The sequence below is a fragment of the Lactuca sativa genome, chromosome 9, assembly GCF_002870075.4.
Source record: "Lactuca sativa cultivar Salinas chromosome 9, Lsat_Salinas_v11, whole genome shotgun sequence".
Taxonomy (NCBI): domain Eukaryota; kingdom Viridiplantae; phylum Streptophyta; class Magnoliopsida; order Asterales; family Asteraceae; genus Lactuca; species Lactuca sativa.
The window spans coordinates 209,125,485-209,142,242 of record NC_056631.2 but is presented as its reverse complement, the minus strand read 5'-3'; the positions used below and the strand labels follow the sequence as shown (position 1 = coordinate 209,142,242).

Genomic DNA, 16,758 nt, shown 5'->3' with positions numbered 1-16,758 from the left:
GTCGCGCAGAGGGGACGCGCGGGTCGCGCACATGTTGCAGTTTGGATTTGATCTTTGTTGCATGTTGAAGACCGGCCGCGCACACCAGCCGCGCACCCGTGCGCGGGTCGCGCATAGTTCTGGTCCTGGTTTGCGATTTTTTTTCGTTTTCTTCACTAGTTCTTGATTCGGAAGGCCCCAAACACCTAGAGACTCTTGGATTCTTCAAAAATGACTTCAAAAGTTGCATCAAAACATTTTCAAAACTTCTTTATTCGAACGTAGAGATATGAAAGCATAAAGCTTTCCAAAAATGCCCCTCTTTAACGTCTTAGGCGAGACGTCCTTCTAGCTTGGTTCAACACACCGGGACATCCAAGTGGATGATTTCAGTAACACTTGCATTAAAACCTTCATAGAATGGCTTTAGTCGGTGCCCATTGACTTTGAAAATTTGTCCCGTTTCTTCACTTTGGATTTCGACCGCTCCATGGTCAAAAGTCTTTATTACAACAAATGGGCCAATCCACCTTGATCTTAATTTACCTGGGAATAACTTCAACCGTGAATGGTAAAGTAAGACCCTATGTCCCGGTTCAAAATTCTTCCGGGTGATGGACTTGTCGTGGAAAAGCTTCGTTTTCTCCTTATAAATCCTTGCGTTTTCATAGGATTCGTTTCTCAATTCTTCTAGCTCTTGGAGTTGAAGTTTCCTATGCCTTCCCGCCTCGTCTACGTCGAAGTTGCATTTCTTGACCGCCCAAAATGCTCGGTGCTCTAACTCGACGGGAAGATGACAAGGTTTTCCAAAAACTAATCTGAAGGGCGACATTCCAATCGGGGTCTTATAAGCGGTTCGATATGCCCATAAGGCATCGTCGAGTCTCAAACTCCAATCCTTCTTTGTCGGATTCACCGTTTTCTCTAGAATAGACTTCACTTCACGATTCGACACCTCCGCTTGACCATTCGTTTGAGGGTGATAGGCAGTGGAGACACGATGAGTCACGTGATACTTCTTCAATAGAGCCTCCATCATTTTGTTGCAAAAGTGCGTCCCTCTATCACTAATCAAAGCCCTAGGCACACCAAATCTTGCAAAAACATTAGACTTTAAAAACTCGATAACCGTTTTAGCATCGTCCGATCTTGTGGCTTTGGCTTCAACCCATTTAGAAACATAGTCAACCGCGAGTAAAATATAAACGTTGCCAAATGACACGGGAAATGGGCCCATAAAATCAATCCCCCATACGTCAAAAATTTCACAACCAAGGATTGGATTTTGGGGCATTTGGTTCTTTTGCGAAATGTTTCCCGTTCTTTGGCACCGCTCACAACTTTTGCAAAACATATAACAATCGCGTGACATGGTTGGCCAAAATAATCCACATTCAAGGACTTTTCTCAAAGTCCGGCTAGGTCCGAAGTGTCCCCCACAAGCAAATTCATGACAGAATTGCAAAATGGATTGGTGCTCTTGTTGGGGCACACATCGCCTAATGATTTGATCGGGACAATGTTTCCACAAATAAGGTTCATCCCACACATAGTATTTTGCATCACTTTTCAACTTGTCTTTTTGAGCACGTGTGAATGTGTCGGGATACCTTTTTGTGACCAAAAAGTTAACGATATCGGCATACCAAGGAATAGATTGAGTAAGGGAAAAGAGATGCTCATCCGAAAACTCGTCCCGCAATGGGAGAGGAGTTTCATTTGAAATGATCCGGCTTAGATGATCGGCAACGAGGTTCTCGCATCCACTCTTGTCTCGGATTTCCAAGTCAAATTCTTGTAACAGTAGGATCCACCGGATGAGTCTCGGCTTTGCATCTTTCTTCGTTATCAAGTACTTAAGTGCTGCGTGATCCGAATACACTATGACCTTGGTACCAAGTAGGTATTGTCTAAATTTCTCCAAGGCGAACACTATGGCCAATAGCTCCTTCTCCGTGGTAGAGTAGTTGCTTTGAGCATTGTCTAGTGTCCTTGATGCATAATAGATCACGTGGGAGGCCCTCCCATTCTTTTGACCCAAAACGGCGCCTATCGCATAGTTGCTTGCATCACACATGATATCAAAGGGGAGATCCCAATTTGGTGCTTGCATGATGGGAGCGGAGGTAAGCAACTCTTTGAGCTTGTCAAAAGATTCTTTGCACGCCTCATTGAACTCGAAATCGACCTCCTTTTGCAAGAGTTGGCACATTGGTCTTGTTATCTTTGAAAAATCCTTGATGAACCTTCGGTAGAAACCTGCATGGCCCAGAAAAGAACGAACTTCCCGAGCACAAGTCGGGTAAGGTAAGCTTTGAATAACATCAATTTTGGCCTTATCTACCTCAATTCATTTTCTAGACACAATGTGACCCAAAATGAGACCTTGACTTACCATGAAATGACATTTCTCAAAATTCAAAACCAAGTTTGTTTCGATGCATCTTTTTAAAATTTTTGTGAGGTTAGTCAAACATTCTTGAAAGGAGTTGCCATAGACCGTGAAATCATCCATAAAAACCTCAATTATGTTTTCAACGTATTCCGAAAAGATACTAACCATACAACGTTGGAAAGTGGCCCGGGCGTTACACAATCCAAATGGCATTCTCCGGTAGGCAAAAGTACCAAATGGACATGTAAATGTCGTCTTTTCTTGGTCTTCCGGTGCCACCGGGATTTGGTGAAAACCGGAATACCCGTCGAGGCAACAATAATGAGATTTCCCGGCCAACCTTTCTAACATTTGGTCAATGAAAGGCAATGGGAAATGATCTTTTCTTGTGCTTGCATTGAGTTTGCGGTAGTCAATACATACTCTCCACCCGTTTTGCACATGAGTGGGGACCATCATACCTTTGTTGTTCTCGACCACCGTGATTCCCGTCTTCTTTGGAACGACTTGTACCGGGCTCACCCACTTGCTATCCGAGATTGGATAGATCATCCCCGCATCAAGAAGCTTTAATATCTCTTTCTTCACAACTTCCATCATTGGCGGATTTAACCTTCTTTGCGCGTCTCTACTTGGCTTGCATTCATCCTCCATTAAGATCTTGTGCATGCAAGTGGAGGGGCTCAAACCCTTGATATCCGCAATCGTCCAACCCATGGCTTCTTTATGCTCTTTCAACACCTTGAGGAGTTTCTCTTCTTCGAATTCGGTTAAATGAGTTGAAATGATAACCGGAAGGGTTTCATTCTTTCCCAAGTAAGCATACTTCAAATGTTGAGGTAAGACCTTCAATTCCAATTCGGGTGGTTGAACAAGGGATGGCGGCAATTTTGTGTGAGTTGGGGGCAATTCAATTTGCTTGACATCTAATCTTGTGAATTTTTTCATCTCCATTTTACTTACCAACTTCTCAACTTCCGGATCCAAAGAATAAAGCTTTAATTGTTCGGCTAGCTTCCCACAATCGAATCCTTTGCTCAAGATCGTTTCCAACATATCACCGTTAGACAACTCAAACAATTCTTGAGTAATTGGCTCAACAACATCAACAAAGTACAAAGATGAGACGTCACTAGGGTATCTCATGGCATCATAAATATTAAAACTTATTGTTTCGCCATCAAACTCCATTGTCAAACTTCCCGCATACACATCGATCTTTGTCCTAGCCGTCTTCAAAAACGGTCTCCCAAGCAAGATTAGAGCCGATTTGGAGGACACTTGCTCATCTAGATCAATCACATAGAAATCCGCCGAGAAGACTAATTGGTTCACTTGCACTAGGACATCTTCTAAAACACCTCTAGGAAAGACACTCGATTTATCCGCAAGAGAAATTATGACACCGGTTTCACTTAAGGGTCCGACATTTAATGATTCATATACCGAATAGGGCATGACATTGATAGAAGCACCAAGATCAAGCATAGCACTACTAAAAGTGACATCCCCAATCTTGCAAGGAACCGTGAACATTCTGGGATCTTTGCATTTGGGTGGAAGTTTCCTTTGTAAAACCGCGGATGCGTTTTCATTCATCAAAATTTTCTCATTTCCCTTCAACTTCCTCTTGTTGGTACAAAGTTCTTTCAAGAACTTTGCATATCTCGGGATTTGCTTGATTGCGTCAAGTAGAGGGATGTTTACTTCCACCTTTCGGAAGGTGTCCAAAATCTCTTTCTCCTCCATATTCTTCTTTGAAATTGAAAGTCGGGAGGGGAACGGCGGTTGAGTGGATATTGGTGTTACTAGAGGGGCAGTCTTCTTTGGAACTCCGGCTTGTGCATCATTCTTGATTATAGGTACTTCAACGGGAATAACTTCTATCTCTTCCTCTTCTTCCCTCGGCTTCTTCTTTGAACTACTTTCTCCGGCTTGTTTGCCACTTCTCAATGTCACCACATTGACATTTGGGTTCTTTTCGGTTTGAGAAGGGAGCTTACCACGGGATTCCAACTTGCTTATGGATGTAACTATATCTCCCATTTGTGCTTCAAGGTTGGAGATACTAGTCCTTGTTTCTTTTTGGAATTGTTGGGTACTAGTGGCTAGAGATTTGACAATGTCTTCAAGAGACATTCCGGAGCTACTTGGTTGGGATTGAGGAGGTTGTTGATGATGATGTGGAGGGTGCGGTTTGGGTTGATAGTGTGGTTGTTGATGTTGGTAATGAGGTTGTGGTGGTGGATAGGATGGTCTAACCAATGCATTTTGAGGCAATGGTCTTGGGTTGTAGCTCATGTTGGGATTTGGCTTCCAACTTGAGTTATATGCATTTTGGTAACCGGATGGTTTGTTGTGGTAGTTTTGGAACTCTCCCGTGGCATTCACATGCTCCGCATCTTCTTGAAGGATGGGACACATATCCGTAGGATGTCCCATTGTTGCACATATTCCACAAACCATCACTTGTGGAGTTTGTCCCATGGCTAGCTTTTGGACAACGGAGGTTAGATCTTTGATTTGAGACTCGAGATTTGATGTTCCCACTTCATTGACTTTGTGTTGTGTGTCTCTTTTCATATCTTGGCGAGGGCCAAAATGTTGTGAATTCGCGGCTATGGTGTTGAAAAGTTGTCTTATTTGTTGTGGGGTTTTACTAAAGACATCTCCACCACTTGAGGCATCAACTAGTCTTCCCTCCATTGGCAACAATCCCTCGTAGAAGTGTTGAATGAGGAGTTGTTCCGGAATTTGATGTTGTGGGCAACTATAGCACAAGTTGTTGAACCTCTCCCAATAATCATGGAAAGTCTCATTTTGACCTTGGCGGATTCCACAAATCTCATTTCGAAGACTTGAGACTCTTGAGGCGGGATAGAACTTATCAAGGAAAGCTCTTGCCATGTCGGTCCATGAGTTGATCGACCCCGGTGGAAGATAGAATAACCAATCTTTTGCTCTATCGGCCAATGAAAAGGGGAATGCCCTTAGCTTGATTTGGTCATCGGTTGACCCTAGTGGCTTCATGCTAGTGCAAATAATGTGGAACATCTTCAAGTGCTTATGAGGGTCTTCGTTCTCCAATCCATGAAAAGTTGGTAGGTGGTGGACTAAACTTGACTTCAATTCCGAACCTCCTTCCAAAACCGGGTAATTGATACCGGTTGGAGTTTGTGTAACATCGGTCTCCATCATTTGCCTCAAGGTTCTCTCGGGAACTTCTCCTCCGTCCGCCATTACAGTTGGTTCAATAATGGGTGGATTTTGTTGTAGGGGTGGTGTTTCGGGAATTTCTTGGCGAGGGTCGGGACTAGAATCGGGTTCTATATCACTTAATGAAGCGGTTTCAACCTCCGGGTCCCCGTGGGGGTTAGAAGTTTGACCACGTTCAACTCGTTTTTCCTTAGCCAAACGCCTTGCTTCTTTTTCGATTTCGGGGTTGTAAATCAAGTCACCTGTACGCTGAGATCTGGGCATAGAGAAACAATTGATTAAAAATAAACCAATCCCCGGCAACGGCGCCAAAAATTTGGTGGTTGTCGAGGCCAACACAAATAATAACCCTAAATATTACACACTAAAATAGTGTATAGTGGTAAAGGGATCGAATCCACGGAGTTTGGTTCAATTTATAACTCTATGAAAAATCTCTTTGTAAAAATACTTGAAAATGACAATAAAAATAAAATGGGGGGTTTTGGTGTTTTGAAATACTTGAAACAACTAGAATTAACTATGATTTAAATAGACAAATGCAACAAAAATAAGAGTTTGATGTAAAACCAATGAGGGAAAGATGGTTGACTTAAAGTTTCCTCACTTTGACTTTTGATGAACATATCATTAGAATCCAATGGTGCAATACTTTGATTTAAATCCTTAATTTGGCTATAGTAATCCAAGGAGCTTGAGATTACCTAGACTTTTCTTAATTGTTGAAATGGCTAGAGAAGCTCATAACAATTTCCTTAGTCAAAGTCACTAATTCCAAATAGCATGTAATTAGTGAAAGTCAACTAGCATTAAGAACCAAAAAGTCACCAAATCCAAGAGGGGTCAAATGCTTTCACCACCATGTTGGAGGAAATGTTTTTATGATTGTGTGAAGCAAAAACAACACAAAAATCATTTGTTGCTTGCTAATTTGAAGATCCTTTACTTAATCAAGAAATTAGCCAACTAATCACTACAAATATATTTAAACTCATGAACTAAAACATACAAGTAGTGATAAGATGTTAAAACACAAAACATTCCCATAAAGATTTAAGAACATGTTCATGGATTCTTCAACATTCAACAAAAGTTCAAAGGATTAACCAAAAGTCAACCAAGATTAGTTTAGCCAAGCATGGCTAAACACAAAGAAACAAAGTTAGAGAAAATTGTACCAAACATTAAGCAAGAATCAAGAGGTAAAAATATGATGTTCTTCAAGTGTTCTTGGCCTTCAAAAGTCTTCAAAACTCCAGAGAGAATCTCCAAAAATCGGATGTCTAAGAGTATGCAAAAGATGGGCACCAACCTTCCTCAAATAGCTCAAAAGAAGGATTTCCGAAATTGCCCCTGCAGGGCCTTGCGCGACCCGCGTGCTGCTGCGCGGGTGGTACCTGACATGGGCTCCTTTGAGATTTTGGGCCTCTAAAGCATATCTCACTAGCCCAGATCGAATCCAATCACCTCCTAGCCCATTTTCTTCAAGTTTTTCTTCATTAAAAGCCCAATTTGACCTCTCTAAATCCTCCAAAGCTCGTGAACTCGCCCGATTAATAATTTTCATACGCTTGAATGTTCCCCCGCATCTTTCAAATTTAAAGCTCAATTCTTCCAAGCCTTCAAGCAATTGACAAGTCCACCCCATGAATCACCTTCATAGCCATCAAGCATGAAATATCCAATTCCCTTCAAGCCCGATCGCCTCGCAAGAGTGCCGCCCCGCTAGTTTCCAAGAAAATCTGCAATAATGCTCAAGAAACTAGAAAGTACCCCGAAATGGTCATAAAAATAACAAAAGGGAAAATATGCATGAAAGTTAACTAAAATGCGAATGAAATGTACTAAAATAAACTATAAAAATAAGTAAATAAAATGAAGCTATCAACCACCCCTCGAGTTGAGTCATGTCTTGGATTATGATATTCTCTAGAGTGCTTAGAGAATTCTTCAATGAGTCTTTTAACTACAACCAAATTTTCTTCGTTAATAAGCCTTGAGAGTCAAGTAGTTGTCTACTGGCAACATTCACTCTATCAGAGAAGGTTGACAATTCTTGTTTCACATTAAGGTCATTTTGTAGGCAATTCCTTAATAGACCTTTGTAGAGCTCCCATGCTTCGAATAAAGACTCTCCCACTTGTTGCTCAAAATTGGCAATGGCCTTTTTGAGTTTAACAATTTTCAATGGTAGGCAAAATTTCTCCTGGAACTCCTTACGCATCTTAGCCCATGTAGTAATCTCTCCCGATGGTAGTGCTTTTAGCCAATCCTTTGCAGCCCCTTTAAACGTAACACGGAGCATCCTCAAATAACACTTTCTCTCTAGGTACGTTTGGAATGTTGGAGTAGTCGGCGATGTCATTAACTTCATCAAGATGCTTGTATGCATCTTTTTAACCCTTTCCTGTGAAAGGAATCTCCTTCAATGCAGTAAGGATTTGCCCCTTAAGTTCAAACGTGGCAGTGGTGGGTATTGCACAAGCCCCGAACCGGTGTCTTCTCGAATCCTCTTTTAGTATGCCCCCATCGAAAGGTTGGCAATGTCGGCCATGGTGTTGTCAGGTTCTTCTTAATGATCACTTTCTTCAAAATCAGTAACACTTTCCTCCTTATCAGTCTCGTACTCGGTGTCTTCTTTTGTGTTGCTGGATTCCACTACTTTCTTTCCCTTCTTCTTGCCAAAGACGGAAAAACACGTAAAAAGAACAAAACAAACTAAAAAACAAAACTGGAAAATTGCCTTAGACTCGTTGAGTCTGTGCAAATGGACTCAGTGAGTTCAAGGATAAAACAGAAAAAAGAATTAAAACGGAATTTCTAGAAGAAAAGAAACTAAAACTTAAATCTAATTAAAACTTTTCCTAAAACAGTAACTTTGTGCAAGAAAATCTTACACAAAGGATCGATAATACTAGCAATTAAAATTAATTTTAGAATCGTTCACCGGCAAGGGCGCCAAAAACATGATGTGTGTGGAACGAACTAGTTTTAATCCTACTTTTTAATGTAAATTAGACACACAAAAGGCAGTGAACCTATCGATTGGTGCTATAGTTTAGCAAGCAGGGTATCGAACACATGGAACGACAATTAAGCTAATTACTAATATTATCTAAAAACAAGCAAATAAAGAAAGGGTTTTCTCTAGTTTTACAAAACTATAAAACATAAGTACTTAATTAATACTCAACTAAGCAATTAATAGCTAGGCGAATGAAAATCAACTAAATTTAACAATGGGAAAGACTTCTGTTAAAGTTTTGAATCGTTTATTCCCATAGTTGATTTTATGACAAGTGCAATGGATTAATTATCTTTGGCTACCGATTAGTGTGATTAGGTTCACGTTCGCTATTACTAATCCTTAGAAAACAAATCAATTTAAGCAGTGATCAGGTGAATAAACTAATTAATTTCTTAGTTTATTGATTCGAGTTAAGTAAGACTTGTAGTAGTTAATCAAATTACTAATTTAATTAACCTCTTGTTGATGGTTCGTCACACAAGCTCACACATTAATTTTTCCTATTTTCTAGTTAATCCTAGTTTCACTTTCGCTATTCCTAGCCATATAAAAATGTTTTCACATAAGTCATATGAGATTAGCAATTAAGAGATGTTCATGCAACTTAATATGCTGGTTAATTAACAGAAAATAGTTTTAATTAACACATAAGGTTCTTTAACAAGCTTAACAAAAAAATCACCAAATTAACTTAATTCAATCATAAAATCAAACCATATTCATAAAGTAATCTATCCTAAATAGAGGATATGAGTTTTTAGCTCATAATTAAGCAGAAAACAACTCAAAAACGAAATCAATTGATGCAAACATAGTTCTAACAAAAGATTAAGTAAAGAGTACACCTGATTTGTCTTGATCTCCCCAAAATTGAGTGATTAGACTTGATCTTTGAGTTCCAGAACTCCAACAGCAGTTGAATCAAAATTACCCGCCAAGGGTTCCACAGAAAAGCTCCTAAACTCGTGAATTAAAGCGCTTTATATAGTTTCTGAAAACAGGGGCTACTCGTCGAGTCCATATCCTGACCCGACGAGTCCACAACTTAAAATTTGTATATGATAAGGACTCTTATTTGTTCGTGAATCTTCGAGCCTACTCGGCGAGTAGGCGCCCAACTCGGCGAGTTATTCAGGGTTTTTCATTCTTTTCTTTCTTTCTTCAATTCCCGAGTTTCCAATCACTTTTTCTGATTCCTTTTGCTTCCGAGCTTATCTTTTAGGCTACAAATACATTTTAAACATATTACCTTTTGTTCATAATTTGCAATAAAATAGCCAAAAAGTATTAAGAGATGGTGTGAAGATTTCCAAGCCTAAACACTTGAATGGGGTTGATGAACTTCCTTGGAAATGATATTATCCAAAGAGTTTTAACACATAATAATGTGTGTAAATAGGACGAAACTATCATGGAAGTGTATAATAACATTAGTAATTAGACTTGATCTTTGAGTTCCAGAACTCCAACAGCAGTTGAATCAAAATTACCCGCCAAGGGTTCCACAGAAAAGCTCCTAAACTCGTGAATTAAAGCGCTTTATATAGTTTCTGAAAACAGGGGCTACTCGTCGAGTCCATATCCTGACCCGACGAGTCCACAACTTAAAATTTGTATATGATAAGGACTCTTATTTGTTCGTGAATCTTCGAGCCTACTCGGCGAGTAGGCGCCCAACTCGGCGAGTTATTCAGGGTTTTTCATTCTTTTCTTTCTTTCTTCAATTCCCGAGTTTCCAATCACTTTTTCTGATTCCTTTTGCTTCCGAGCTTATCTTTTAGGCTACAAATACATTTTAAACATATTACCTTTTGTTCATAATTTGCAATAAAATAGCCAAAAAGTATTAAGAGATGGTGTGAAGATTTCCAAGCCTAAACACTTGAATGGGGTTGATGAACTTCCTTGGAAATGATATTATCCAAAGAGTTTTAACACATAATAATGTGTGTAAATAGGACGAAACTATCATGGAAGTGTATAATAACATTAGTTAATCAAAAACTACTTACCAAAATACTAGGAATCACTTGGAGAATTTGAACTTGAAGTATTTGGACTTGGTTCTTTGGTAGAAATGAAATAACAGAAAGTAGTAAGAGGAATGGTGGCGAGTTTATGGGTGATCTCGTCCAAAGATAAGGAGGGAAAATGAGGTGAAATTTTCATTTTTATTTGTTGGGTAATGACATGGATACATATTGGGTGCAAATTCGTATGGGAAAAGATGAAACATCTTATCACAAAGTCAAACTCCTATCCTTTTCTTCTATTAACCGAAAACCCCTAGAAAACCCCAAAGATACCCTAAAATTACATAGAAAACTCACTGGAAAACACCCCAATCACTTGTGATTTCAGCCCATGATTTAACCGAAATCACATGGTGATTTTGGTCACATGCGATTCTGGTCCTTGCATCAACCGAAATCCCATGTTTTGGGGTCCTAGACCAAAAACACTTAAATGCAATTGGAATTTTCATAATTCTTGGTCTATCATGTCGACTTTCAAGTGTTTATTATGAATACAATTTTCAATATATATATATATATATATATATATATATATATATATATATATATACACTTATACGAACAATGCCCTTTTGGCTTTCTAAGTTTTATTGAAACAAGGTTACATTGTGGTTGTACTTATACATAGATACATTTTAAACCTTGCTTGAAACAAAATTTTCCAGTTGTTAGATGTTCTGGCATGTATCACAATATTGTCCGCTTTGGGCTCCCGAAACAAAAATTCCTAGCGGGTCACCCATGCTTTGAATGCTCTCGCCCGGGCACGGTTAGCTGTAGAGTTCTTATGGGATTTGCTCCCCTCACAGCTTTAAAACATGTTGTGACAAGGAAGGTATCCACACCACTTATAACGAAATGTTTCGTTCTCCTTCCAAGCCAATGTGGGAACTGGTGGAACGCACCTGATCCCACATCCTTAGGTCGTTGGTTTGAATCAAGGTGGGTTGCACCTAATCCTGTATCAGCTTAGAAGGAGAATGAAACAGTTCCTTATAAGGGGTGTGGATATATTCCTTGTCACAATGTGTTTTAAATCCGTGAGGGCAGTAGGTCCCATAAGAACTCAATAATTAAGTGTGTCAGGGTGGGAGAAATTCAGGGATGGGTGACCCCCCGGGAAGTTTTCATGCCGGGAGCCCAAAGAAGACCATATAATGATACATGCCAGAGGGGGATGTTACAAACGGTGTCAGAGATAGGGAATGGGTCAATGTGTTTGATAGGGATGTTGAAGCATGTAATGGGGGGGGGGGGGGTGTCACACCCCAAAACTGAGAACGGCGGAATCGTTCTGGTGCGGAGGACGTCATGTAATGTATCAAAACAATGCAAAGTAGTAAACAAGCAACAACATCATCCATTGCATTAATAGTATATTTTTAATTACAAGTGTGTTCTTTCATAGAAATAAACAACATAATGAATATTCAAAAATAAAAGACGAGTCTTGACTGCTCCGTCTTCACAAAACCTGGTCATCGTACCTGTCTGTTTGTGACCTGAAAATACAAGTTATTTTGAAAGCGTGTATCAGCATAAAGCTGGTTAATTCATAAGTATTTATGTGTCTTTAATTTGTAAAACTATAAAGTAAAGACTTGTAAATGTTTGGAGAAAAGTTTATATAAGTATGAAAATGTTTGTAAGAAATTGTAAACGTTTGAAAACCCTAGAAAATCCCATATTTACTACTAGTATAAAAAGTAGTCTTCTACCAAGACTCGACTATTTTTTGAAAGTAATCTTCTACCAAGACCCGACTGTTTTGAAAGTTTGAACCTCTACATAAGTGAAAGTTTTTCCCCTGTACAACTATTATTATTCAAATATAATCTACCTCATTGATTATGTGAATGCGACACGAAATAAAGGAAATAAGGAAAATAATTTAATAATTGAGATCGTATCCTTTTGTACTAGGAAAATCACGGTGTGGGAAACCGCCGAATGGTACAACCATAGACACCTATCGATGTACATTTGTCGTATGTAACATGTAAGTACTGTAGTATTGTATATAGTGACTATTATTATACTAATTGCCTTAATTGAGTTTTAAGGTTTAATGTGATCGCCAGATCCCATACTAAACGCTCCCTATCAAGGGATTCTGGGAACCAAACGCGACCTTTGCAATGATTACATGCCGTGAACATCCACATTAATATTATATGATCATGTATACCCAATATAACTATCACCTTTTGTTTAGAACAATGCGTTAGTGATTCATTGGTATAGTTAGATCCTATAATTGTTCCATGATATAACACCTTATTATGTTTGTTCTGTTATCGTGTATTGTATCTTCCTCCTGATTTCTCTTTATTGTGTGTTCTCTTATGTTATCGTATTGTAATTGTATTTATGTAATTGTATCTCTTGTAATTGTATGTATTGTATTAGTATAGACTCATGAATGAACTGAATCTTGTGTGATTCCTTGTACTTGGAATAGTAAGTAGTATGTCCTAACTATACCTATTGTAGTTACTAGTAATGTATGTGTATAACCAAAAGTATGCCTTTGCTGCCCAAATGTACTGAAATTTGGACGATATTTGGACGAATAACCGATACCCTAAGGCCACATCCAAACGAGGAAAAGGAATTATAGCGAGCTAGCCGTCCTAAGCCCTTTAAACATTACTTATATAACTATACATATATAGGCACGTATTTGACAATATAAAAGTATAAAAGAAGTTTTGTAAAACCTTTGAAAAGTTTAATAACTAAGAATTGATGACTTGATGTCAGTTTATAAAACGAATTGAAAGTAGTTTGTTTGATAAGACAGTTCTAAGTATAAGAAAAACCTTTGTTTGAAGCACAATTGTAACATAGTTTGAAAGGATACATATAGTATGTAACTCAGTTTGATAAAGAGTTTTAACATATAAAAACATTTGAGAAAGTTATTTGAAGTAATATGTTTGGTAAAACAGCTAAAAGTGTAGTAAATCCATTTGTATGTTAGTTATTAATCACATGATTGATATACTAACTAGCATGATTCAACATGTATCCCCCCATAAAAGCATTTATAAACATTTGAAAACATTTAAAAGGTTAATTAAGGGGTATGAACTCACCTGCAGTGAGTGGATCGTATGGAAGTGTCGGACAAGTGTTTGGTGTCAAGTGAAGATTTAAACTCACACAATGATCCTAATAACATATAAATACATATGTATATATACAATTAGTGATTATAACACTAATTAGCCAAGTATAAACATTCTAAGGTGTGGAAAACACTTTGGTCGAAGTGTTCGGAGGCCATTGAGTTGCAATAAAGGATTGCAAGCCATTGTAAGTGAGTTAATGGTCAATGGACCATACTTAATGGAGTTTACGGCCCAGGGGAGTTTACTCCTCACCGTAAAATCTCTAATGGGTCTCCATTTAAGGCTTAAAGGCATGATGTCTTAAGTGGTTCAGTGCTCCAAGGCTTAAACAAGAGGCTAGGTGAGTTTAAGGTCCAAGAAATGGCCTTAACTTGTGTTTAGGGCCTGGGGACCACTGCCCCATGAGTTTACGACCATAAACTCATGGTGAGAAGTACTATTTTGTTTCTTGAAGTCCCTATTTCAATGGTGTATGGTTCTAGAATAAGTTCCAACATGGTGTAAGGGACTAGGGTGCAATTTGCCCCACTTATAGGGGTTTAGGGCCCTAGAACATGTCTTGGCCGTAAACTCCTTTGATCTTGTGTTTCTTTGTGATTTCTAAGCTCTAAACATGTTAAACCTAGTGTAAAAAAAGTTAGAACAATAGTAGTTATGATCTAGGAGCTTGAATGGTCGGTTTTGGCCAAGAACACTGGTGTGTTCTTGGTGTTCATGGTGAAACTTGAAGATCTACACAAATGGAATGATTTCACGGATGAAAGCATGTAAGATCACTATTTCATGTAAGATATCAACTAGTTAGGGAAACAAACTTACGAGTTTTGAAGATTGGGGACGAAGATCGGGATGATAGTTGAGAGGGTTTGAGAGGAAATCAGCCAAGGAAGTGAAAGAATCAAACAAATGGCCAAATCTTGACCATATAGGGTGAGTTTACGGCCCACATGGATTTTACGGCCGTAAACTCGATCGTGGTGGCCGTGAACTCATGGTCAATGTGTTTAAGGCTTCTTCTTTAAGCTATAAATTCAGCAGATAAACCCGACACTTATCCCTTAAGTGTACAAGGTTCAGGACACTCAAACAGGCTCCAGTTGGTGCTAAATGATAGCAAGAATGAGTTTGACTTTCAATGAAGTGTTTGACTGTACAGGGTAGAAAATTTCGGTTGTCACATCATCCACCCGTTAGAGGCAATTTCGACCTGAAATTAGAGTTTAGGAGAGGAAGTAGGTATAAATAATCGAGCAAAGAGATGGAGATACTTCCTAATCGATTGGATCATCGCGCTCCCAAGTGAATTTAGGTCCTTGGTTGGCATTCCAGCGAACCTTCACTAAGGGGAAACGGATTTGCTTCGTTCTCTTGACCTCTCGGTCCATGGTCACTACGGATCTTTCATGAAGGCGAGGCTCTCGTTGGACTCGATCTCGTCGAGTGGGATTACACGAGTCCTGACGGAAAGGTACATTTTCAAGTTTGAGACGTGGAGGGTAAAATGTATGTTACTGAGTTTGCGGGGTAGGTTGGATTTGTGAGTTACAAGGCCGATTCTGGCAAGAATCTTGGAGGTCCTAACTATCTTGGATTCAGCTTTCCACGCTTTCCGAAGCGTACCAAGCCTTCCCAGGGTGAGATTTCCCAAAAGAGTATGGTCTCTCACTTAGAATTCCAAAGGTTTATTTCTCTTGATTCTCTTCTAAGTCAAGGGCCACTCCCTTCTGGGTCAAAGTCGTAAGAGGTCTCGTAATTCAAGAGGGGTTATGAATGATCCTAAGACAGTAGTCAGCAAGACCTAGAAATTGGCAAATTCCCATAGGCATCCTTTGTGCTGACCAATTCTCAACGGTTTTGATTTTGGAAGGGTCTTCAAGAATTCCCACATCACTAACAGTGTGCCTTAGGAATTCGATTCTTCAAATCCAAAACACGTATTTAGAGAACTTCTTGTAAAGTTTCTCTGATCGTAATGTTTCCATGGTCTGTCGTAGATGCTTTCTATGCTCTTTCTTACTACGAGAGTAGATAAGTAAGTCATTTACAAGGATAATGACGAACTGATCCAAGTAAGGATGGCATACTATTCATTAAGTTCATGAATACTACGGGCGCATTGGTCTTATCCGAGGGGTATCACTACGGACTTGTAGCGTCCGCATCGAGTTTGGAAGATTGTCCTTGGTACATCCTGATGGGTTTTGGTCATAAGACATCCTATGTGCTCATACAAACCCTAAAGCTCGGATCTAGGTTTCTCTATTGTACATACTTTGAATCCAAGACTTGAACCCTAATTCTAGCATATGGAAATCAGAATTCACATGTAAATAGGTTTAAGAACATACCTTGATTGTTATGTAGCAATAACAATCCAATTCCTCCTTGAATTGACCTTGGAAAGCTGAGAGTCACAAGTGTCACTCCTCTAATGGCTTACAAACACCATAAGCAAGTGGAGAAGGTATAAGGAGAGAGGAGGGAGGTTAGAATTCGTATTTGGGACTTCTTGGGAAGGGATACACGAATTCATAACCCTAGGGGTGTTTATATAGGTGTAGAGATAGGGTTTCAGTCATTATCCTTATCTAGTTGATTATCCATTAAGCAACCAATAAGATAATCCTTGAATCCTTATCATACTCGAATTCTAAGGCTTTCCAACCTTAAATTCGTTCACCATACTTATAAGATAATTCTTACCTTATTTTGTAACTATCACATAATTACAATTCAGCCCCTCTAGTTTAATTAATTACACTTGATCACAAAATTAATTCTTAATTAATTATTGACCAATATTAATTAAACAAATATGATTTCTCCTTTAATATATTATCCTCTCTTTCTATTCATTTCTCCAATCAAGTTGCTTTGGTGAAGGCAACCCAAAAGGACCATGCACCATCGGGTCAAGTACATACCAAAATAGTTATGGACTTAGACACTAATCCAACAGTCTCCCACTTG

General features: G+C 39.0%; 1 protein-coding gene and 1 non-coding gene across 2 annotated transcripts in view; one reads left to right on the top strand and one right to left on the bottom strand.

The window, feature by feature from the left end:
* Positions 1-337: 337 nt before the first annotated feature.
* The window catches only part of LOC128129254 (uncharacterized), a 40,710-nt gene continuing 24,289 nt past the window's right edge, over positions 338-16,758 (bottom strand). The window contains exons 2-6 of the mRNA XM_052767885.1: positions 5,577-5,846; positions 3,131-3,941; positions 2,428-2,683; positions 1,801-1,857; positions 338-1,425 (exon numbers count right to left, since the gene is read on the bottom strand). Coding sequence (XP_052623845.1) covers positions 338-1,425; positions 1,801-1,857; positions 2,428-2,683; positions 3,131-3,941; positions 5,577-5,846 — 2,482 coding nt within the window. The remainder of the gene's footprint in view (positions 1,426-1,800; positions 1,858-2,427; positions 2,684-3,130; positions 3,942-5,576; positions 5,847-16,758) is intronic.
* Positions 7,660-7,766, top strand: LOC111897663 (small nucleolar RNA R71). The gene has a single exon (XR_002852349.1). It is a non-coding gene; the product is annotated as a small nucleolar RNA R71 (small nucleolar RNA).